The sequence below is a fragment of the Denticeps clupeoides genome, chromosome 6 (genome assembly GCF_900700375.1).
Source record: "Denticeps clupeoides chromosome 6, fDenClu1.1, whole genome shotgun sequence".
In the NCBI taxonomy this organism is placed as follows: domain Eukaryota; kingdom Metazoa; phylum Chordata; class Actinopteri; order Clupeiformes; family Denticipitidae; genus Denticeps; species Denticeps clupeoides.
The window spans coordinates 753,089-775,428 of NC_041712.1; the positions used below are offsets into that span (position 1 = coordinate 753,089).

Here is a 22,340-nt window from a genome sequence, read left to right on the forward strand (position 1 = left end):
TGTGGCTTCAGCACAGGGACGAGTGTGGCTTCAGCACAGGGACGAGTGTGGCTTCAGCACAGGGACGAGTGTGGCTTCAGCACAGGGACGAGTGTGGCTTCAGCACAGGGACGAGTGTGGCTTCAGCACAGGGACAAATGTGGCTTCAGCTCAGGGACGAGTGTGCAGTCAGCACAGGGACGAGTGTGCAGTCAGCACAGGGACGAGTGTGGCGCCAGCACAGGGACGAGTGTGCCGCCAGCACAGGGACGAGTGTGGCTTCAGCACAGGGACGAGTGTGCAGTCAGCACAGGGACGAGTGTGCAGTCAGCACAGGGACGAGTGTGGCGCCAGCACAGGGACGAGTGTGGCTTCAGCACAGGGACGAGTGTGGCTTCAGCACAGGGACGAGTGTGGCTTCAGCACAGGGACGAGTGTGCCGTCAGCACAGGGACGAGTGTGGCTTCAGCACAGGGACGAGTGTGGCTTCAGCACAGGGACGAGTGTGCAGTCAGCACAGGGACGAGTGTGCAGTCAGCACAGGGACGAGTGTGCAGTCAGCACAGGGACGAGTGTGCAGTCAGCACAGGGACGAGTGTGGCTTCAGCACAGGGACGAGTGTGGCTTCAGCACAGGGACGAGTGTGCCGCCAGCACAGGGACGAGTGTGGCTTCAGCACAGGGACGAGTGTGCCGCCAGAACGGGAAAAGTGTGCAGTCAACACAGGGACGAGTGTGGCTTCAGCACAGGGACGAGTGTGGCTTCAGCACAGGGACGAGTGTGCAGTCAGCACAGGGACGAGTGTGCAGTCAGCACAGGGACGAGTGTGGCTTCAGCACAGGGACGAGTGTGGCTTCAGCACAGGGACGAGTGTGCAGTCAGCACAGGGACGAGTGTGGCTTCAGCACAGGGACGAGTGTGCCGTCAGCACAGGGACGAGTGTGCCGTCAGCACAGGGACGAGTGTGCAGTCAGCACAGGGACGAGTGTGGCTTCAGCACAGGGACGAGTGTGCAGTCAGCACAGGGACGAGTGTGGCTTCAGCACATGGACGAGTGTGCAGTCAGCACAGGGACGAGTGTGCAGTCAGCACAGGGACGAGTGTGGCTTCAGCACAGGGACGAGTGTGGCTTCAGCACAGGGACGAGTGTGGCTTCAGCACAGGGACGAGTGTGCCGCCAGCACAGGGACGAGTGTGCCGTCAGCACAGGGACGAGTGTGGCTTCAGCACAGGGACGAGTGTGGCTTCAGCACAGGGACGAGTGTGGCTTCAGCACAGGGACGAGTGTGGCTTCAGCACAGGGACGAGTGTGGCTTCAGCACAGGGACGAGTGTGGCTTCAGCACAGGGACGAGTGTGGCTTCAGCTCAGGGACGAGTGTGCAGTCAGCACAGGGACGAGTGTGGCTTCAGCACAGGGACGAGTGTGCAGTCAGCACAGGGACGAGTGTGGCGCCAGCACAGGGACGAGTGTGGCGCCAGCACAGGGACGAGTGTGGCTTCAGCACAGGGACGAGTGTGCAGTCAGCACAGGGACGAGTGTGCAGTCAGCACAGGGACGAGTGTGGCGCCAGCACAGGGACGAGTGTGGCGCCAGCACAGGGACGAGTGTGGCTTCAGCACAGGGACGAGTGTGGCTTCAGCACAGGGACGAGTGTGGCTTCAGCACAGGGACGAGTGTGGCTTCAGCACAGGGACGAGTGTGCCGTCAGCACAGGGACGAGTGTGGCTTCAGCACAGGGACGAGTGTGGCTTCAGCCCAGGGACGAGTGTGCAGTCAGCACAGGGACGAGTGTGCAGTCAGCACAGGGACGAGTGTGGCTTCAGCCACAGGGACGAGTGTGGCTTCAGCACTAGGGACGAGTGTGGCTTCAGCACAGGGGACGAGTGTTGGCTTCAGCACAGGGACGAGTGTGGCTTCAGCACAGGGCACGAGTGTGGTTCAGCACAGGGACGATTGTGCAGTCAGCACAGGGACGAGTGTGCAGTCAGCACAGGGGGACGAGTGTGGCGGGCACGCGTGTTGGCTTCAGCACAGGGACGAGTTTGGCTTCAGCACAGGGACGAGTGTGCAGTCAGCACAGGGACGAGTGTGCAGTCAGCACAGGGACGAGTGTGGCTTCAGCACAGGGACGAGTGTGGCTTCAGACAGGGACGAGTGTGCCGTCAGCACAGGGACGAGTGTGGCTTCAGCACAGGGACGAGTGTGGCTTCAGCACAGGGACGAGTGTGGCTTCAGCACAGGGACGAGTGTGCAGTCAGCACAGGGACGAGTGTGCAGTCAGCACAGGGACGAGTGTGCAGTCAGCACAGGGACGAGTGTGGCTTCAGCACAGGGACGAGTGTGGCTTCAGCACAGGGACGAGTGTGGCTTCAGCACAGGGACGAGTGTGGCTTCAGCACAGGGACGAGTGTGGCTTCAGCACAGGGACGAGTGTGGCTTCAGCACAGGGACGAGTGTGGCTTCAGCTCAGGGACGAGTGTGCAGTCAGCACAGGGACGAGTGTGGCTTCAGCACAGGGACGAGTGTGCAGTCAGCACAGGGACGAGTGTGGCGCCAGCACAGGGACGAGTGTGGCGCCAGCACAGGGACGAGTGTGGCGCCAGCACAGGGACGAGTGTGCAGTCAGCACAGGGACGAGTGTGCAGTCAGCACAGGGACGAGTGTGCAGTCAGCACAGGGACGAGTGTGGCGCCAGCACAGGGACGAGTGTGGCTTCAGCACAGGGACGAGTGTGGCTTCAGCACAGGGACGAGTGTGGCTTCAGCACAGGGACGAGTGTGGCTTCAGCACAGGGACGAGTGTGGCTTCAGCACAGGGACGCGTGTGGCTTCAGCACAGGGACGAGTGTGGCTTCAGCACAGGGACGAGTGTGGCTTCAGCACAGGGACGAGTGTGGCTTCAGCACAGGGACGAGTGTGCAGTCAGCACAGGGACGAGTGTGCAGTCAGCACAGGGAACGAGTGTGCAGTCAGCACAGGGACGAGTGTGGCTTCAGCACAGGGTGGCTTCAGACAGGACGATGTGGCTTCAGCACAGGGACGAGTGTGCCGCCAGAACGGGAAAAGTGTGCAGTCAACACAGGGACGAGTGTGGCTTCAGCACAGGGACGAGTGTGGCTTCAGCACAGGGACGAGTGTGCAGTCAGCACAGGGACGAGTGTGCAGTCAGCACAGGGACGAGTGTGGCTTCAGCACAGGGACGAGTGTGGCTTCAGCACAGGGACGAGTGTGCAGTCAGCACAGGGACGAGTGTGGCTTCAGCACAGGGACGAGTGTGCCGTCAGCACAGGGACGAGTGTGGCGTCAGCACAGGGACGAGTGTGGCTTCAGCACAGGGACGAGTGTGCAGTCAGCACAGGGACGAGTGTGGCTTCAGCACAGGGACGAGTGTGGCTTCAGCACAGGGACGAGTGTGGCTTCAGCACAGGGACGAGTGTGGCTTCAGCACAGGGACGAGTGTGCCGCCAGCACAGGGACGAGTGTGCAGTCAGCACAGGGACGAGTGTGCTCACACAGGGACGAGTGTGGCTTCAGCACAGGGACGAGTGTGGCTTCAGCACAGGGACGAGTGTGGCTTCAGCACAGGGACGAGTGTGGCTTCAGCTCAGGGACGAGTGTGCAGTCAGCAGCAGGGACGAGTGTGGCTTCAGCACAGGGACGAGTGTGGCAGTCAGCACAGGGACGAGTGTGGCGCCACAGGGACGAGTGTGGCGCAGCACAGGGACGAGTGTGGCTTCAGCACAGGGACGAGTGTGGAGTCAGCACAGGGACGAGTGTGCAGTCAGCACAGGGACGAGTGTGCAGTCCAGCACAGGGACGAGTGTGGCAGCCACAGGGACGAGTGTGGCTCAGCACAGGGACGAGTGTGGCTCAGCACAGGGACGAGTGTGGTCAGCACAGGGACGAGTGTGGCGTCAGCACAGGGACGAGTGTGGCTTCAGCACAGGGACGAGTGTGCAGTCAGCACAGGGACGAGTGTGCAGTCAGCACAGGGACGAGTGTGCGTCAGCACAGGGGAACGAGTGTGGCTTCAGCACAGGGACGAGTGTGGCTTCAGCACAGGACGAGTGTGGCTTCAGCACAGGGACGAGTGTGGCTTCAGCACAGGGACGAGTGTGGCTTCAGCACAGGGACGAGTGTGGCTTCAGCACAGGGACGAGTGTGCAGTCAGCACAGGGACGAGTGTGGCTTCAGCACAGGGACGAGTGTGGCCTTCAGCACAGGGACGAGTGTGGCTTCAGCACAGGGACGAGTGTGGCTTCAGCACAGGGACGAGTGTGCAGTCAGCACAGGGACGAGTGTGGCTTCAGCACAGGGACGAGTGTGGCTTCAGCACAGGGACGAGTGTGGCTTCAGCACAGGGACGAGTGTGGCTTCAGCACAGGGACGAGTGTGGCTTCAGCACAGGGACGAGTGTGCAGTCAGCACAGGGACGAGTGTGGCTTCAGCACAGGGACGAGTTTGGCTTCAGCACAGGGACGAGTGTGCAGTCAGCACAGGGACGAGTGTGCAGTCAGCACAGGGACGAGTGTGGCTTCAGCACAGGGACGAGTGTGGCTTCAGCACAGGGACGAGTGTGCAAGGGACTGCGTAGAAGGATCCTGTGTTAATGTCTGCTGTCTCCGTCCCGCACGGCAAATAGAATTTGAATAAACACGATTTAACACAAGCGAGTAGATTTGGGTGGAAGATGTTTTTTTGATAAATGCTATGGAGGGGCGTGGTGCACGTGGCCTGAGTATCTACCACAGCATGCGCTGGAGATCCAGGAGGTTCTGGTTGGGACCTCACCACCCCCAGAGAGCAACCAGCACTTGGTCCACCCACTGTCTGTGTTGGGCTGTGATATCTGGTTATTGATCAGTAATTTTACAGGTTTTATAGCAGGGTGCCCGGTATCAGTCTTTCAGTTTACTTTTCATCTTCTACTGATCTTTCTAATGAACTAAAACTATTCAAATATTTTCACCATGTTGACATGGGTTTATTCTAATATTGCTGAATTGGAATGGCCAAAAGATGCAGCTGGTGTATTAAAAAGGAGCAAAGTTTCTGTTTTTAATTCTCATGTGACTAATTGAGATTTAATGGGAGTTGAAGATGTCCATCCACACTGTTTGATCTGCATGTTTTTTCTTCTATCTCCAGATGGTCACCAGAACAAAGAAAATATTTGTGGGTGGATTATCGGCGAACACAGTAGCTGAAGATGTGAAGCAATATTTTGAACAGTTCGGGAAGGTAAGCTTTGTTTTGATTGTCCCTCAGCCCCAGACTGATCTTCTCTTCTGACCCTGCAGGGTTCCTCCTGCTTTGTCTAGTAGTGCCCACCCCACCGCTTCTCCTGTTTCAGGGTACGCGTGGATCCTTCTGAATCGGAAAACAATCTAAAAATGAGGCCTTACGTGATACATGATGTCTCCGCGTGTGCCGCAGGAATCCTGAGCGGTCTTATTTTTACCAAACCTGTTAGAAGATATCATATTAATATTCCATCTATTATAAGCCTTCCATGCTTGTGAGCCATGCTGAGTCAGGAGCATGTGGGTTTTTTCACTTTGCTCTCGAGGCTGGAGGAAGCCCCAGCAGGTGGAGTTGTGTTTTGGGAATTTTGCCCTGGAATGACAGACGTGTGCCACGCTGAGATGAATTATGTAAAAGGTACCAAATTGAAAGACATGATTCACTTGATTAGGGTGATTCCTCCGTGTGTGGATTTTACTTCTCGCTTTGATGCAGGCAGAGAAGAAAAGATAGAACAAGCCAGTGCCTGAGCGCATCATCTTTACTGCTCATTCCATAACCTGCCTGCCCAATGCAATGTGAGAAGAGTGGAGAGGAGTGCTTGTAGTGAAGGCTTCTGCATTTGTGGAGATTATAGGTTACAATTCCATGGTTAATTCCATGTCGTTTAATGATTTTTGTTTTTTGTATGAAAATTTTTGACTTTTCTTATGTGTAGCTGTTCTGGTGTCATTTAAAAAACTCGACTTTGTCACGACAAAGCAGAAGCAGGAGAGAAGAAAATTGAGAAAGTGGGAGAAGGAAGGCCTCAGTACCTGCTTAGAAAAAACCACCTCTACAAGGTATGTTCAGGAGCAGCAGGAGCAGCAGCCGCCACAGGCCCCTGTGTGAGGCCTTGTTTGTCGTGTCTTTTCTACCTGAATGTCCTGTCCTTGTGTCCTTCTGCATGTGATGGGAGCCCAGTTATGTACCAGTTGCTGGTGGCTTCAGGGGAGGGAGGTCAGAAGATCCTTCTCCTCATCGCTGGTTTGTCTCAGTACTTTACTGTACTCATTTCTTTTTGGCTGACTTGGTTAAGTGAATTTCTGAATGAAGAGACTCGCATCTGACGGGCCACGCAGGCCTTCAGCTGATTTGGAAGCTCAGAACCTGCAGTGGATTTACAGGAACAGGCCGAGCATCAGCATCTTCTCCTCTCTGTCAGTTTACCGTGGCTGGTTTGGGGTTCATTCTGTAAATGAATGAGCTGCTGCTGGGAAACCATGCTAAGAGACAAATAAAAATTTGTAAGTCGCTCTGGGTAAGGGTGCTGGATAAATGTAAAAATAAAATGAAAGCCAAACGCAAGGTAAAGACTGATGAAAGTGGGGAGGTGTAATGGCAGCAGCCCATTGGTGGAGTCATTTATTATTCTCTCTGACCTTGGTTTGCTCAGTGCTCTGCAAACGTTTCCCTGAGTCAGGGGTGCTTTTTAAACACCCACCAGCAGCCTGGCGGCGATCACCCGCGCTGAAAGGCCTGGTTAATTGCTTTGTGGGTGTGTGTGTGTGTGTGTGTGTTTCTTTCTGTGTCTGCCTTGCTCTAGCACAGTATATTACTCCATGAGTTGATGCTGAGAGTGTGTGTTTGTCATTGTGTATGGGTCTTTGCATAGCAACTAGTGCTTCGTTTGTGATCAATTTTTGCTTTGTGTTTTATGTGATTTGTATTTGTACATGAGTGTGTGTGTGTGTGTAAGATGTGTGTATGTTCTCTCACTTTGTCATGTGTTTAAGCATAATTATGATTTAATTTCATAACTGTTAAAAGGTAAATTGCAAAAAATATAACCTGGCTTGGTTATTGGACTTTTTGCTACAGTTATATTATTAGTTATACAAACAGTGATGGTTACTTTTATTTACATGCAGTAATGGTTACTTTTAAATGTATTCCCCTACAGATTACATAATGCATGCACATGTCATTTATAATGTATTCTGAGTACTTCCTACATGTTCTAGAAATTGGCTGTATATTTTCTAAAACTTAGTTTAAAATAAAAAAGTATCCCCATAAGACACGAGTGGAGCTAGAGGGTGGTTTGTCATTTGTTTGCGGCATTTACTCTCCTCTATAGAAGGTGGTGAGGTAGCAAAGGCATTGCAGCAGGAAGTTTCAAAGTAGTCGTGAACATATTCATGGTGCAAATCAACCATAATTAACCATGACCACAAGTCTGTACTAGCAGCAATATGTTTACATTTAAATTTTCATTTACAGCGTTTACCAGACGCCCTTATCCAGAGCGACTTACAATCAGTAGTTACAGGGACAGTCCCCCCCTGGAGATACTCAGGGGATGGTAGTGAGTGGGATTTGAACCTGACTCTTCTGGTTCACAGGCGAGTGTGTTACCTGCTAGACCACCCTAGTAATGTTTGAAGTCACAGAGACCTGGGACAGTCCATCTGGAGCAAGTCAGGGATTAGTTTGTTGAGTGTCATGTAATGGTATTGAGACTTTTTTGCAGTGGTGGCAAAGGACCCCACACACTGCTCCCTGGGCGCCTGTCATGGCTGCCCACTGCTCACTCAGGGTGATGGGTTAAATACAGAGGACAAATTTCACAGTGTGCTCTGTGTGCTGTGACAATCACTTTATTTCACTTATTTCAATGGAGATGCCAGTGATTGAACCAGGGGAAAGCATTCTACCACTGATAATGCATTATCATAAGAGTCTGATCTGAGATCAGTGTAGACCAGGGGCCACTGGGTGATTGTAAAGTGTCAATTTTGTGTAGATGTGTGGAATTTGTAAATCTACAATTGTGCTGCCTGGCAACATGGACACACTCCACACCTGCCTCCCCCTCCTGCCTTTTTCTCAGATGATTGTCGTGTATGTTTTACATGCTGGGAGTGACAGATGAAGAAAAGGGCTTTGCTGATCACTTTTTGCTAATTAAGAAATGAAGACAGTAAGATGAACAAGGTGGTGATTTAAGATCTATATTTGTGCTGTCTCAGTAGAGACACTGATGCTGATGTCCCTGTCTGATGCCAACGGCCCAGCGAAGCCTCAGAGGCTTTACGCTGGCAGCGTAGTGGTGGCCCGTGGCGCCTGGGCCTGTTCCTTCATCCTCAGTGATGACTGGATGTTTCAACAGCGTGTGCTACAGATTACGGGGGGATTTACTGCTAAGGCGGGGATTCAAGCCTCATTTTCTTCACTTACACAACCGCACTTCTGCTTTTCACTGGGGTCTGGTTCAAGCCAAGAGGTAAACTGACTTGGGACCTTGAATATGGATCTGAACCAAACACTACAGATAGGACTAGAATCAGGGCTCCTGCTAGTTTCCAAATGGAAAAGGATATATCAAAAGTGTACAGTTTGATTTCACCAGCTAGTCATTTTAAGCAATTCAGTTTAATATTAATATTACAATAAATACATGTCATTATTATTCCTTTATTTTTAAATATATTTATATTCTATATACATTTTATCATTCTGGAAAATAAAGAATCATTTCAATAAACTAAAGGAATTGCATTTGCAAAATGAGTTTAAAAAGGAAAACAGTGTCACCAGCAGCACTGAAAATCTCTGCTCTTGATGGAAATACAGTTCTGGTGGGCTGATAATATTTCTTGCACCAAGAAACCCCAAAAGTCAGCTACATTTGAGGTGTATTCAGAGACACACCTGCCAATTCCACACATTCTTCACATTGGTAGGCTGCCAGAGGGTCTCTGCAATATCTCATGCATGCATCTGAGCCTTTGAAATGAAAGCATGTTTATGGGCTTCTGTCATGTCAGACCCTCTGACAGGAAGGAGAGTTTTTTGGTTTAGTTTCCTGGAGACTTGTGTTAGTTGGAGTGAGTGAGTGAGTGAGTGTGTGTGTGTGCGTGTGCGGGTGTGTGCGCGCCAGTCGAGGCAGGTGTGAGGCCTGGAGCTCTTCCTCTACAGGGGACCCGCCTCTGCCATTTCATCTGGGTATTTGCTCCTCTGGCCAGTGTGCCACCACTGTGTTCCTAGCACTGGATATTTTGTCAGTCTGGCGGCGGGTTGTTCCCCCTCTGGGATCTGTGTCTGTGTTGAGGTTACTCTACAGACCTGCTGTACTACTCACCACTCAACCTCTCCAGCTGCTTTTTACCAAATTCACTGGGTCACACCCTCCTACCTCTGATCCCTTATCACTCCTTACTTTCCACCTCCATCGCTCCAGTCCATCTCTCAAGATGCTCGGCAAGCATTCATCTAGACCAGGGACCTGCAGCCTGTGGCTTCCTCCATGGCTCCCTGTGGCTTTACAAAATAAATTATAATTCAATGTATTTTATTTTTATTAGTGTAGATGTAGTTCAAAAGTATTAATAAAGATTATTCTGATTATTTTTTGTGCTCAAAGTATGTCGCAAATGTCCAATATGCATATACAGTGCTCGGCATAAATGAGCACACCCCCTTGAAAAAGTACAAATGTAATCAGTAGCTCAATGTACAGATATTAAAGTTCATAATTTACCTTCGAGAACAAAATTGGTTGACTCAAAAACTGCTCCATCAAGTACATTGAGCTACATCGAACTTTTTCCATTCTTCAAGAATAACCTCTTAAAGAGCCTGGATGCTGCATGGACAGTGACTCAAGCGGCTCAACTTGCCGCTTCAGAATTCCCCACAGGTGTTCGCCTGGGTTCAGGTCAGGAGGCCATTCAGTCACCTTCACCCTGCTCTTCTTCAGAAATGCAACAGTTGCTTTATATGTGGGATTTGGATCATTGTCGTGTTGGAAAAGCGCACGGCGACTAAGTCCACGGAGTGATGGCAGCAGCTTCTCCTTCAGTACAGAGCAGTACATTGTTGAGTTCATGATACCGTCAATGAAATGCAGCTCCCCAACACCAGCAGCACTCATGCAGCCCCACACCGCCACCACCACCATGCTTCACTGTAGGCACCATGCATTTCTCTTTGAAATCCTCACCTTTACGACGCCATACAGTTTTGAAAAACAGTGATCTTTGTCTCATCACTCCAGAGAATAGAGTCCCAGTAGTCTTCATGTCTTTCAGCATGGGTCCTAGCAAATCCTAGGCGTGCTTTTTTCTGCAAGGGCTTTAGGAGAGACTTCCTTCGTGGAAGTGTGGTGTCACAGGAAATGGTCACTCCAATTTGGCTTTCTACTGCTTTAGCTAACTGCAGTGAACTTACATGCCGATTTTCTTCAACCCTTCTCATCAGAAGATGCTTTTGTCAAGATGTTAACTTCTGTGGGTGGCCTGGACGTCTCCGTAAGATGGTTGCACTTCCATCTTTCTTAAATTTTTGCATCATGTTTGCTAGAGTATTGAGAGTATCTTCTTGTGGCGCTCAACTTTTTTGTGTAAAGAAATGATTTCCTTTCTCAGATTTTGTGACATTTCTCTTCCACGTGGAGCCATTGCTGACAGCATGAAATGGGAAGGGCTTTTCTTTGTTAATTAACGTCCTTTTATAGTCACCTCTTAAATTAATCATTAGACTCACCTTTTGTTGAATGCCTGTTCATTCGAATTTTGTAGTCATAAGTGTGTAGTCTTTTATCCTAAGAATATAATCTTCAAAACAAAATCTTCTCTTCCAGGTCAGGAAAATAGGGGAAAAGATCCGGAAAAAAGCAGGGTTTACATTAGGATAGAGGAGGAGGAGAAAAAAACAACCACCCCCAGATATGGTGCCCACCCTGCACTGTGTGAAGAGCCCAGGGGGTATCAGGGCACAGGCTTTTTTAGAATTATTTGCTAAGATGACTTCCACCCGAACAAACCCCCTCGCCAGCCACCTCTGCTGGAGCGACAACAGCCTTCCTGTTGTTGCCATTGATTGTGTGAGTCGGAGGGAGATAAAGAGTGTGTGTGTCCCAGTCACTTAGTTCCAGTCCAGAGCACACTGGACTTGGATCTCCAACCATCTTCCCTCTCCAGGCCTCTAGCAACGTGGCCATCCTCTATGGATATTCCAGTATGGGACTACACACATCCGAGTGTTCTGGTTGGCTCGTCAACGTGATTTATATGTCATGAGTCCACACCTCACAGTGGCTGCAGCCAGATGCCTGGCGAGCTGCCGCGAGGACAGATCTTTGTTTTACTCCTCTGCTGCACGACCGATTCACAGTACGGATCCTTTCTGAACTCACTCTCCCTGCGTCTAGTGGAGCAGAGTCATCTGCCCATGCTCGTTTCGGTCCCGTTCTCGCTGCTGCTGCCTCCCCAGGGCCCCAGCGGGTCACCAACGCAGAATGTTGTCTCCCGCCAACCAATCAAAAGAAAGGGGGAAACACATACCCAAGTACCAGTGTCACAAATGATCATGTCCATTCCAAAATGGTGTCTCAGTGAAGGGATTCATAAGCCATCATTTGATCCACTTTTCCACAAAGTCCGATTGTTGAAGCCTTGAATATGTATCTTTCAAGATCAAATATCTCCTTAACACTGTCCGCCAAGGTTTCCAAGCAAGGGCATTTTAATATATTTCCACTCCTGGTGGTGCCCTGGCCTCAGCAAGAAGCTCCTGCTTATAACATGTCGAGCACTCTTGTTAGACTCATTGATTGAGTCATGTTGCCAGTGGTGGTTCTGATTTTTAGGGAGTAGTTTTAGTGGTCTGCCATATATTCTAGCTAGGCAGCTTGCCTTCAGGCAGCTGTCACCCCCCTTCACCACCACAACCACCACCACCGCCTGCCCCCCCAAGACAATGTACTGGAAGTGTCATTAGCCCCAGTGGCAGTAGTGTTGTCGTGGTTATCTTCAGAAGTGGCAGGGATTTTTTTTAAAGAGGACAAAGGTTAGAATGCATCACTGTGGGCGCTTTGGTTCTGGAGTGCATTTTAGTGCAGCCTGTGTGTGTGTGTGTATTTCTGACCTCTGCCTGTCTCTGGGAGTTCTGTGACTAAAGAGGGACATTTTTATCTCGCCTGTCTAGAGTCCGGTGACGTGCTGCGGAAAACCGAAAGAGACGTCCTTTTCCTCTACTGAGTGGCTTAATTCCATCAGACCAGCACCCAAATATCTGCCCAAATAATGGCATCATCAGCCATTAGACTGTGCTTTTTCTTCAATTCCTCCCATGCGAGTTTAATAATTTACTAATCCGATTCCATCTTTGTCAACAGACCATGCTGCTTTTATATTGGAAATGGGGTCAAATGGCTCCCCATTACATGACCCTGCTACCTCACAGCCAGCCAAACCATGCACTGCTCTGCACATCGATCCATGTTGTTTTTTAATGCTGTGAGATAAACTATATCAATAGTAGCATAATACACCAGGACACTGGCCTGAAACCTACTCTGCACTGTCCAGTACGTCCAAACATGGCCATCACCACTACACTTATTTTGCTTTTCTTAAATAAATCACCAGCCCGGCACTGACACCGCTTGCAGACTCACTCTACCCTGGAAGGGCGTCCCTCTCTCTATCAATTCTTTCCCAAGGTTTCTTCCTGTCTTTTTTTCTCTCTCCTAGAGGTTTTTTTGGGTGGAGAAGGGTCAAGTCTGGGGGTGTCAACTGTAGGGCCTGTCAAAGCCCATTAAAACATACTGTATGTGATAATGGGCTATGTAAGAAATAAATGTTGTTCTTTACAAATCAAATGAATATATGCTTTAAATACTATTAACACCTTTTTCTTAATTACAAGTTTGAGAATATACAAATGATCAATAAGAGACTATGTTGTAATTAGGTAACGTTACATATAATATGAAATGACTACTGTAAATATAAACAATGATAAGTGATATAAGGACCGATGATGATATGCAAGGTGTGGGGTCACAGGGGAATTATGGGAAGAAGAAAAGGTGGGAGACTGTACAGACCAATCCAGTGCCTGTATACAATAAATGGACTTGAAACACGTCCAGGTCCCAAACCTTCACCTTGTCTGAGTCCCTTTTACTACAAGCTAGATGCCGTAAGATGAGACCGGCAGCAACAGAGCAGCTTCTGGGGTGCCGGGATTGAGGTGAGAAAGGACCAGCGACCTCCAGCCAACCATAGGGAGTGTTTTATTGTGGGGAACCAGCTGAGCTGAACATTTTCTCTCCTCCTCGTGCGTTGTGAGTGTATGACAGTGCTGTTGGGGATTTTGAAATTAGGGCTGCAACTAATGACTGTGTTGACTAATCGTTGATCGATTAGTCGTTGACTAGTTGGATTATAAATTGTATCATTTTAAAAGAGCAGCTCCTGTTGTCTCTTGATCAGGATCTGGACATTTCCTTTCTTATCTATGCATCTGCTGCACATGCTGAAACCCAACGCTCCGTTTCCCAGCCAACCTTCAGCTGTGACTGGCAGATTCCCACCTCCACACACAGCTTATCGCTGCAGTGACGCAAGTGTCCGTGCTGAGCCTCTGTCACATGGAGGTGCTGTTGGATGCACTCTCTGAAGGCTGTGGAGCGACCTTTAATTTGTCCTCTGTCCCCGTTAAGATAATGGTTTCAGTGCTCTTAGAGCATCTGTAACAACAAGCATGTTACTCAGTATGTGTGGGTCTTTCCCCTTATTCACCTCACTCATGTCCAAAATCATTGTAAACTACACCCCCTCTGGGTGACACCTTACAGTCTGATGAAGCTGAAATCCAAATGAGATGAAGGAGCAGCAGCTGGCCATGCAGCCCCCAGCACCTCCACCACCGCCATCATCACCGCTACTGCAGCTGCCACTCGGTCCTCTGCTTCCGTTGGGGGGTGAACGGGAAATGATGTAAGACACCAGTAACACGTGTAAATGATGGATAAGCTGAAAGCTTATTTCCTTGTAGGCTCTTCATTCCGCAACTTCTGTTCTGTTTTCTATTCAAATCCGCACCTCACTGTAATACAGCTGTTTCTCCGATTTAAGGCGCTCGCTGCGCTTTGGACAGTATATGAATATTGTTCTGTTGCTGTGCAATAACTTGCTTATTGACTCTTAACGTTTAACTCTTATGTAATGTGCAAGGCTGCATGAGCCATTACTGCATACTGTTGTCTTGTACGTTCATTGTAGGTATGTTGCATGTCTTTTCCTCTGTGCAGCTGTAGCATAAGCAATTTCCTTCGGGATTAATAAAGTTAGAATTCTGATTCTGAAAGGTTCTAATGGAAAGACAGGGAATTATTTGTAATGTGTAAATCTACGTACATCATGCACTTTGACACATGCAGATATAAGGGATAGGCTTGGGGTTAGGGTTCTATTTTTTTTTTTTTAAACGATGCATTTCACAATTTATCAGCTGCACCTTCTTTTATTCATATGGAGGGTTTTGTTGTTAGTTAACACTTTTTCTTTACAAAGTTCCTAACTGGCAGTTTTGCCTGTTTTTCCTGTCCTAGCCTAATATTTTGGTTGTTTTTGTGTTCAAGTGCATTTTTGTTAAAATAGACTGACAGTCCATTTTATAAATGTATTTATTTTGAATATTAAAATGTCTTCCAGGCCCAGTGTTCAAGGTTGTTGAAATGAATGTTTATTGATTGCAGAAAGGGTGTACTTGCATTAATATTCCATTATCACCACAATGACAATATTATTGTTTATCACAATAATTCGTGGAAGATTTTATTGTCCAGGAAATGTACCTTTCATGGCTGCCCACGGCTAAGGTGATCGTTAGATGCAGTTTCATTGTGTGCTGTGCTTACTCTGTATCACAATCACTTTCACGCTGCTCCTGTAATTTTCTTGGCCTGCCAGACCTCTGCCCGTGGCTCCATTTCCTGATTATGTTCCAGTTTAAGCGTAATACTGAGCAGTCTTTTTCTTTTGAGAGGAGATTCAAATAGAAGCACAACCTATAACTGCCCACCTTCATTTTTTTTCATTATTGGACACACCAGTCTATGAAGTTCAAGGCATAACAAGCTCATCCAGCCAAGTAGATGTTGCAAGTAGCCTAGCAGTTGACACACCTGCCTGTGAACCAGAAGACCTCAAAATCCCAGGTTCAAATCCCACTTATTACAATTGTGTCCCTGAGCAAGAAACTAATAACCTGGGTGACTACTGGGTATAAGTCGCTCTGGATAAGGGCATCTGGTAAATGCCATAAATGTAAATGTAAGTAATCAGTATTAAGCAGTTACGTGCATTTTTACACTGCCAGTTCTTCACATTTGATTTAATTTCATACAAATAAATACGGCATCACTAAAATTCTTTATTCAGAAAATACTCAGATGTTCCTAGAAAATGAAAGACATACCACTGTTATTTTATATATAATTGATATAATTATTATGCAGGCTGAGAGTGCTTGAGACTGTACAATTTCCCGCGTGGGTGAAGGTTTTTCTTTTCTGTCAGAAGGCAAGAGGTAGATTCAAGAGAGTACAACATTATACACAATATACACACTAAACTATACTAACTAAAGCTAAAGCTTCAGTACAGATTTCTGCACACTGAACAAGGACAAACAGGACAACATCATGTAAGATGCTTGTAAGTTGATACATTGGATATTTCAACCAGGACACGTGAGGACGGGAGGAGGGAGGTTGGCCTTTCTGGGCTTTCTTGGTGTGTTGAGGCTCCAGGAAAGATCGTCTGTCATGTGCACACCCAGGATAGTGTCAGTCTCTTTGTCTGGAGAGATGTTTTACTCCTGTGTTAACGCCCAGACGATGTGCTCAGACGATGCTATACACATGACTAATGGAACAGGAAGTTCAGGCATACAAGAACTCTGGTCTGGATGCGAAGCACCTGGATTATGATGTGTGCTACACTGTGGACAGACAGTTCTGGTCCAGAGCCACAAACACACAACCTCTGAAGTTTTTGGGTTGACTGTGAAGAAATGCGCAAGTTGACTGTTTGTGGGTGACACGACTGCATTGTCTGGTGCAGCAGATGGGGTTGGGAGGAGGAAGACTGATCCAGATTCTTTTGCTAATGTTGGAGTGGTGGTAGTAGCCTAGTGGGTAACACCACCAGAAAACCCAGGTTCAAATCCCACTTACTACCATTGTGTCCCTGACACCCTGAGTGTCTCCAGGGGGACTGTCCCTGTAACTACTGATTGTAAGTCGCTCTGGATAAGGGCGTCTGATAAATGCTGCTGTAAATGGAGTGTTGAAGATACATGTTAAGTGACTGTACCAGAGAGTTGTGCAGATTAATTAAAGTGTGGATTGGTTGGCTTTGGCGGTGTGCCTGAGCAAACTATTCAAAGTCCTTCTTATGCCATTAAGAATGCAAGGACAAGTGGGAACATAATCTTTCATTCTTCAAGAGGCTAATTAAAAATCAGTGATGGCTTCTTTTGTGTGGTTGGGTCCTTTGTGTCCTGTGTGGTGATTTTTGTCCCATGAAGCAGCGTGGCCTCAGACAGGGCAGAAGTGCTCAGCCCTTACTTTCCCACATTGGCACTGTAACCAGATCTGTTGAAGGCTTTCTTACTTTCCCACACTCGGAATTAGCCTTTTCTTTCAATATTTTACAATTTAACTCGACCCATTCACCCAACTATAATTACATTTCTTCATCTCGCTTCCAGTCACCAGTTACAGGACAATCTGCCCTGGATAGAGGTGAGAGTTTTACTCAGTCAGATGCTGCATCATACATTATAATACATTTACTATCTAGAAATGCCACATTTTTTTCAATATTTTTTCAACAATTAAAAAGTGCTTCAAAAGGAATTATTTAAGATGGGGAAATAAAAACGTAATTAATTCAATATGACATGAATAATACAATATGGACATAAACATTAGTATTTCAGTATGACACATTAATTAGTAAAAAATAGTCTGCTAATTCTGCAATATCTCTTACCAGCCCTGCTGGAAAACCACCCATTAATGGTCAGAACCCATAGTCTCTACAAGGTCAGGCAAGATCAGCATTAGTCCCATCCAGATAGAAGTAAAGCATGATGCACTCACTGTGCCCAAATTCTATTACACATTTACTTATTTAATATTTTTTATTTCCATTTTTTTATTTGTTAATTTAATTTCCATTTTAAATAATTCATGCCACATTTATTTAAGTATTTGTGTATTTATATATTTGTTTATGTGGCAGATGCTCTTATCCAGAGCTACATAAGTGCTTTAAATATCCATCATCCCTTGTTTGGTTCACTAGGACTGTAGAGACCGTTTGCGTAACGACTCAGAATACAACTGTTTTTTAATATTGTTTTTAATATTAAATATACAAAAGTGTACTTAAGGGCTCCTTTAGTCCATGTATATTATATATATTATATATTACTGACATGGTAATCATCATTTTTTTCAATTGAAGTGCACAAAAGCCATTGATCTCAAGTCAGTTATTGGCAGTTATCTCCCCTCACACCTCAGTTTAATTCAAAAACAGTGATGCTATGTGATTTTATTGTCCTTTTCACTCCTGTGTGCCACAGAATGCAATTACTGCTCTGTTGAATACATGGGGATGGATAAAAGATCTGTTTTCCATAGCAGGATTGTAATTTCCATGATGAATGTTGGCGGTTACCAACTACGTTTTTCTTCCTTTTCTTTGGGTCTAGCATGATGGCTGCGTGTTTGCGAGTCAGTCTGAAATCTTATCCTCCCTCCATCTATCCCATTACTGCCAGATTGAAAGGCCTACAGCAGCGCTGCGGAGAATGCACCCAATTCCTACCTTTTGTGATTAGCTTTCCACCCTGGCTGAAAACTCAGACCTTCAGCAGCTCACCACCTCCTCTCTCCACAGATAGAGGGCCCCTCCTGTAAACTGTCCCCAAGGTGAGCCTCCCCCACACCACTGCTGATACCATCTGTTCCAAGAACATTGCAGTGGCAAGAGTTGATGTCACACACACCGCACATGAACCAAGGAGTCTGGCCATACAGGACAAAGGCGCTGCTCTCCTTTCCCCAAGGGAGGAGGGTGACTGTGGACCCCTGCCACCTGCCATCTGGGCCGCATGTCAAGTTCTTCTGCAGGAGGAGCAGGGGTGGTGCCGGGGGCAGGAGTGGCGGGCGAGCGCCCACACACGGGTCACATTTTCCCAGTGAAAGAGCCCCGCTAAGCAGCACCTGCACCCTGGAGGGGGGAAGTGGTTTGTCAGAACACTGAGCTCAGCAGAGAGGTGGGAGGGATGAGGCACGTTGCTCAGCTATTCATATATTCATACCTGCATTTGCAGTCTGGCCCCTACTGTGATTGGGATGGCTGTAATTCGCCAAGGCTTCGGCACAGACTAGTCCGTTCTCCTGCTTCCCATTTAGTGCTGATGACTGCAAAGTGCGCAGATACTCCTTGGAAGACATGAAAATACTGCATGGATTTATGAAACATGGCTTCCTGAATTTATTCAGAAACAAGTCATCCATTTATCAGCTTTTATTTTGAAACCTGTGCTCCTGTATTTACTGAGAAACAGCTCATTTTCCATCAGCTTTTATTTTGAAACATGTCCTCCTGTATTTACTCAGAACCAGCTCAGCCTTTATCAGCATTTATTTTGAAACATGTCCTCCTGTACTAACTGAGAAACAGCTCGTTTTCCATCAGCTTTTATTTTGAAACATGTCCTCCTGTATTTACTCAGAACCAGCTCAGCCTTTATCAGCTTTTATTTTGAAACCTGTCCTCCTGTATTTACTGAGAAACAGCTCATTTTCCATCAGCTTTTAATTTGAAACATGTCCTCCTGTATTAACTGAAAAACAGCTCATTTTCCATCAGCTTTTATTTTGAAACATGTCCTCCTGTATTTACTCAGAACCAGCTCAGCCTTTATCAGCTTTTATTTTGAAACCTGTCCTCCTGTATTTACTGAGAAACAGCTCATTTTCCATCAGCTTTTAATTTGAAACATGTCCTCCTGTATTAACTGAAAAACAGCTCATTTTCCATCAGCTTTTATTTTGAAACATGTCCTCCTGTATTTACTCAGAACCAGCTCAGCCTTTATCAGCTTTTATTTTGAAACCTGTCCTCCTGTATTTACTGTGAAACAGCTCATTTTCCATCAGCTTTTATTTTGAAACATGTCCTCCTGTATTAACTGAGAAACTGCTCATTTTCCATCAGCTTTTATTTTGAAACATGTCCTCCTGTATTTACTGTGAAACAGCTCATTTTCCATCAGCTTTTAATTTGAAACATGTCCTCCTGTATTAACTGAGAAACTGCTCATTTTCCATCAGCTTTTATTTTGAAACATGTCCTCCTGTATTTACTCAGAACCAGCTCAGCCTTTATCAGCTTTTATTTTGAAACATGTCCTCCTGTACTAACTGAGAAACAGCTCGTTTTCCATCAGCTTTTATTTTGAAACATGTCCTCCTGTATTTACTCAGAACCAGCTCAGCCTTTATCAGCTTTTATTTTGAAACCTGTCCTCCTGTATTTACTGAGAAACAGCTCATTTTCCATCAGCTTTTAATTTGAAACATGTCCTCCTGTATTAACTGAAAAACAGCTCATTTTCCATCAGCTTTTATTTTGAAACATGTCCTCCTGTATTTACTCAGAACCAGCTCAGCCTTTATCAGCTTTTATTTTGAAACCTGTCCTCCTGTATTTACTGAGAAACAGCTCATTTTCCATCAGCTTTTAATTTGAAACATGTCCTCCTGTATTAACTGAAAACAGCTCATTTTCCATCAGCTTTTATTTTGAAACATGTCCTCCTGTATTTACTCAGAACCAGCTCAGCCTTTATCAGCTTTTATTTTGAAACCTGTCCTCCTGTATTTACTGTGAAACAGCTCATTTTCCATCAGCTTTTATTTTGAAACATGTCCTCCTGTATTAACTGAGAAACTGCTCATTTTCCATCAGCTTTTATTTTGAAACATGTCCTCCTTTATTTACTGTGAAACAGCTCATTTTCCATCAGCTTTTAATTTGAAACATGTCCTCCTGTATTAACTGAGAAACTGCTCATTTTCCATCAGCTTTTATTTTGAAACATGTCCTCCTGTATTTACTCAGAACCAGCTCAGCCTTTATCAGCTTTTATTTTGAAACAAGGCCTCATGTATATACTCATTTATGGAATATTTCATTAAAGGTCTCAAATACTTTGTCCCATGTTACTTCGGAACCAAACCTACGGTTATGATTGTGAACTGCAATTTTAGATGCAAAAACAAATCTTGTGGGAAGCTCCAATTTGTTTCTCAGCTGTTCACATGATTTTATGTGGTCAATAAGAAATGAGTTCCTTGACCAATATGTGTTGGTAGGTTCAAATCCTTCATAGATCCATTGCCTATGAACCAGATGACCAAGTCATATGTTTACACCCCACTTCTAACTGGCATCGTGTTGCTCAGCAGGAGCTCCATATTTCCTGTTCCTGCTGGTTGTGTGTATATGTTGTGTAGATGGAAGATCTGCTCTGCTGCCTCTAACTTTAGTTTAGTTGACGTGTTTTGGACTTTTCTTCTTCTCACATGCTGGGCCCTAGAGATGAAATGCATGGCCCATGGGGTTCACTGTTGCCATAGCGTCTGATGGCACTTGGTAATTGGTGTGGTTTCTGTGTCGACTTTTTAATCAGCTACCACCTGAATTAATCAGCAGCTAATGAGCAGTGGAGGTCCCCTTGGACAGATGAAGGAGCATCACTCTAGTCCTGTACCACTGGAACCATCTCAGGAACCATCACACAGTGATGAGCATGAGTTACCATAGTGACCAGCCGTAATTGGGCAGAGCGATGTTGCCACCACTGCATGTTTACTTTCGTCACAGCTTGTGCCAGAAACTCAGCCCGGCTCCCCAAAAGTACAATGTATTAGATGGCTGAGGATGATCTAAGCTCTACGTCTGCACCTGCTGGAGCTTCCAACCACATGCTGACAGTGTTCTGCGTCTGTTTATTCGGTCTTTTATAGAAACTGACAATGATGGACCAGGATTTATGTGGCTCTGCACTTTACTCTGCTGATGGGGGTGGTTGGCAGGTGAGCCACCATAAACTGCCATTTTAGAAAAGATTAGATTTGACCTGTTGTGTAAGAACGCTATTATATTTAGTCATAAATTCAATGTTCTGACTATATTTGAAAGTCTGCTAGACGACCCAGCTTAAACTCAGTTCACAACTTTTACATTTTACATTTCCAGCATTTACCAGACGCCCTGTTTGTTACTGTAATGCACTGTAAGTTGGGGTTAGTGAATCCTCCATCACTCAACTTTGTCACTGCGGCTTCTTGTTTTCTGGATTTTTTCAGGGTTGTGTTCAGTACTTTTGTCCAGTTGTAAAGTGCTCTGTTGGATGTACACACAGTGATCTCTCCTTCTCATCCCTTCAAATCCTCAGGTGTGGCATTATTCATTCGTTTATTAATGGATGGGTAAGTAGTGTAAGTGTAATGAGGTAATCTCTCTGTCCCCGACATGTCCAATTTCCGTCTCAGATCACATTAGCATTCAAAAGCCTGACCGCTGGGTAGCCTGTAGCAGTGCAGACACAATTCCTGTGGGCTCTGCCCCGCCCTCTTGCCCCATGCCGATAGATGTCAGAGCACCACGGATCCACTCGGACCTGGTGACATCAGTGTCCTCGGTTCGCGGGTTCCTCTAACAACAGCCGTTGTCACATTGCTGACAAATGATTGATGGCGAATTGCAGAATGTCACAGTGGATGAGAAACTATTAGGAATAGAGATTGTGTGTGTGAGTGAGGGAGGTGATCCACCTCAGGTAATACACCCTGTGATTATTTCCGCCATGCGTCAGCCTGGTTGTCCCCATACGGTGCAAGGCATGGAGGATGGTGGCACCTGCTCTGCTGGGGTAACAGGTGGCTGCGTTGTTTGTGCCATAATTACCAAGCCTGAATTCAGTCAAGACAATATACAATTATCCAGAAGAAGGGGGTCTCTCACCCTGCACTTTTATTGATTCTTTTATTTATATAATGAAGTCATAAAGAGGGACTGTGGCTCCTACCACCCCGTTCCTACTGCACACGGTTAGTTTCATAATCAAAATAATATATTTAATATAATATAATTGGTTTAACGTCCAGTCGTGGTAAGTAGTCATCATGGAACTGTAATTAAACAGAAGGGTGATTTGAAACCCTGATTAGAGATTGAAGTATAATTGCCAAATT

The 22,340-nt window shown here is 46.6% G+C and overlaps 1 protein-coding gene across 5 annotated transcripts in view; it reads left to right on the forward strand.

Annotated features, from left to right (window-relative positions):
• The window catches only part of LOC114791965 (RNA-binding protein Musashi homolog 2-like), a 146,363-nt gene that overhangs the window by 36,925 nt on the left and 87,098 nt on the right, over window positions 1-22,340 (forward strand). For all 5 annotated transcript variants that reach the window (XM_028982579.1, XM_028982577.1, XM_028982580.1 and 2 more), the window contains exon 6: window positions 5,129-5,221. In XM_028982579.1, the coding sequence (XP_028838412.1) occupies window positions 5,129-5,221 (93 nt within the window). The remainder of the gene's footprint in view (window positions 1-5,128; window positions 5,222-22,340) is intronic.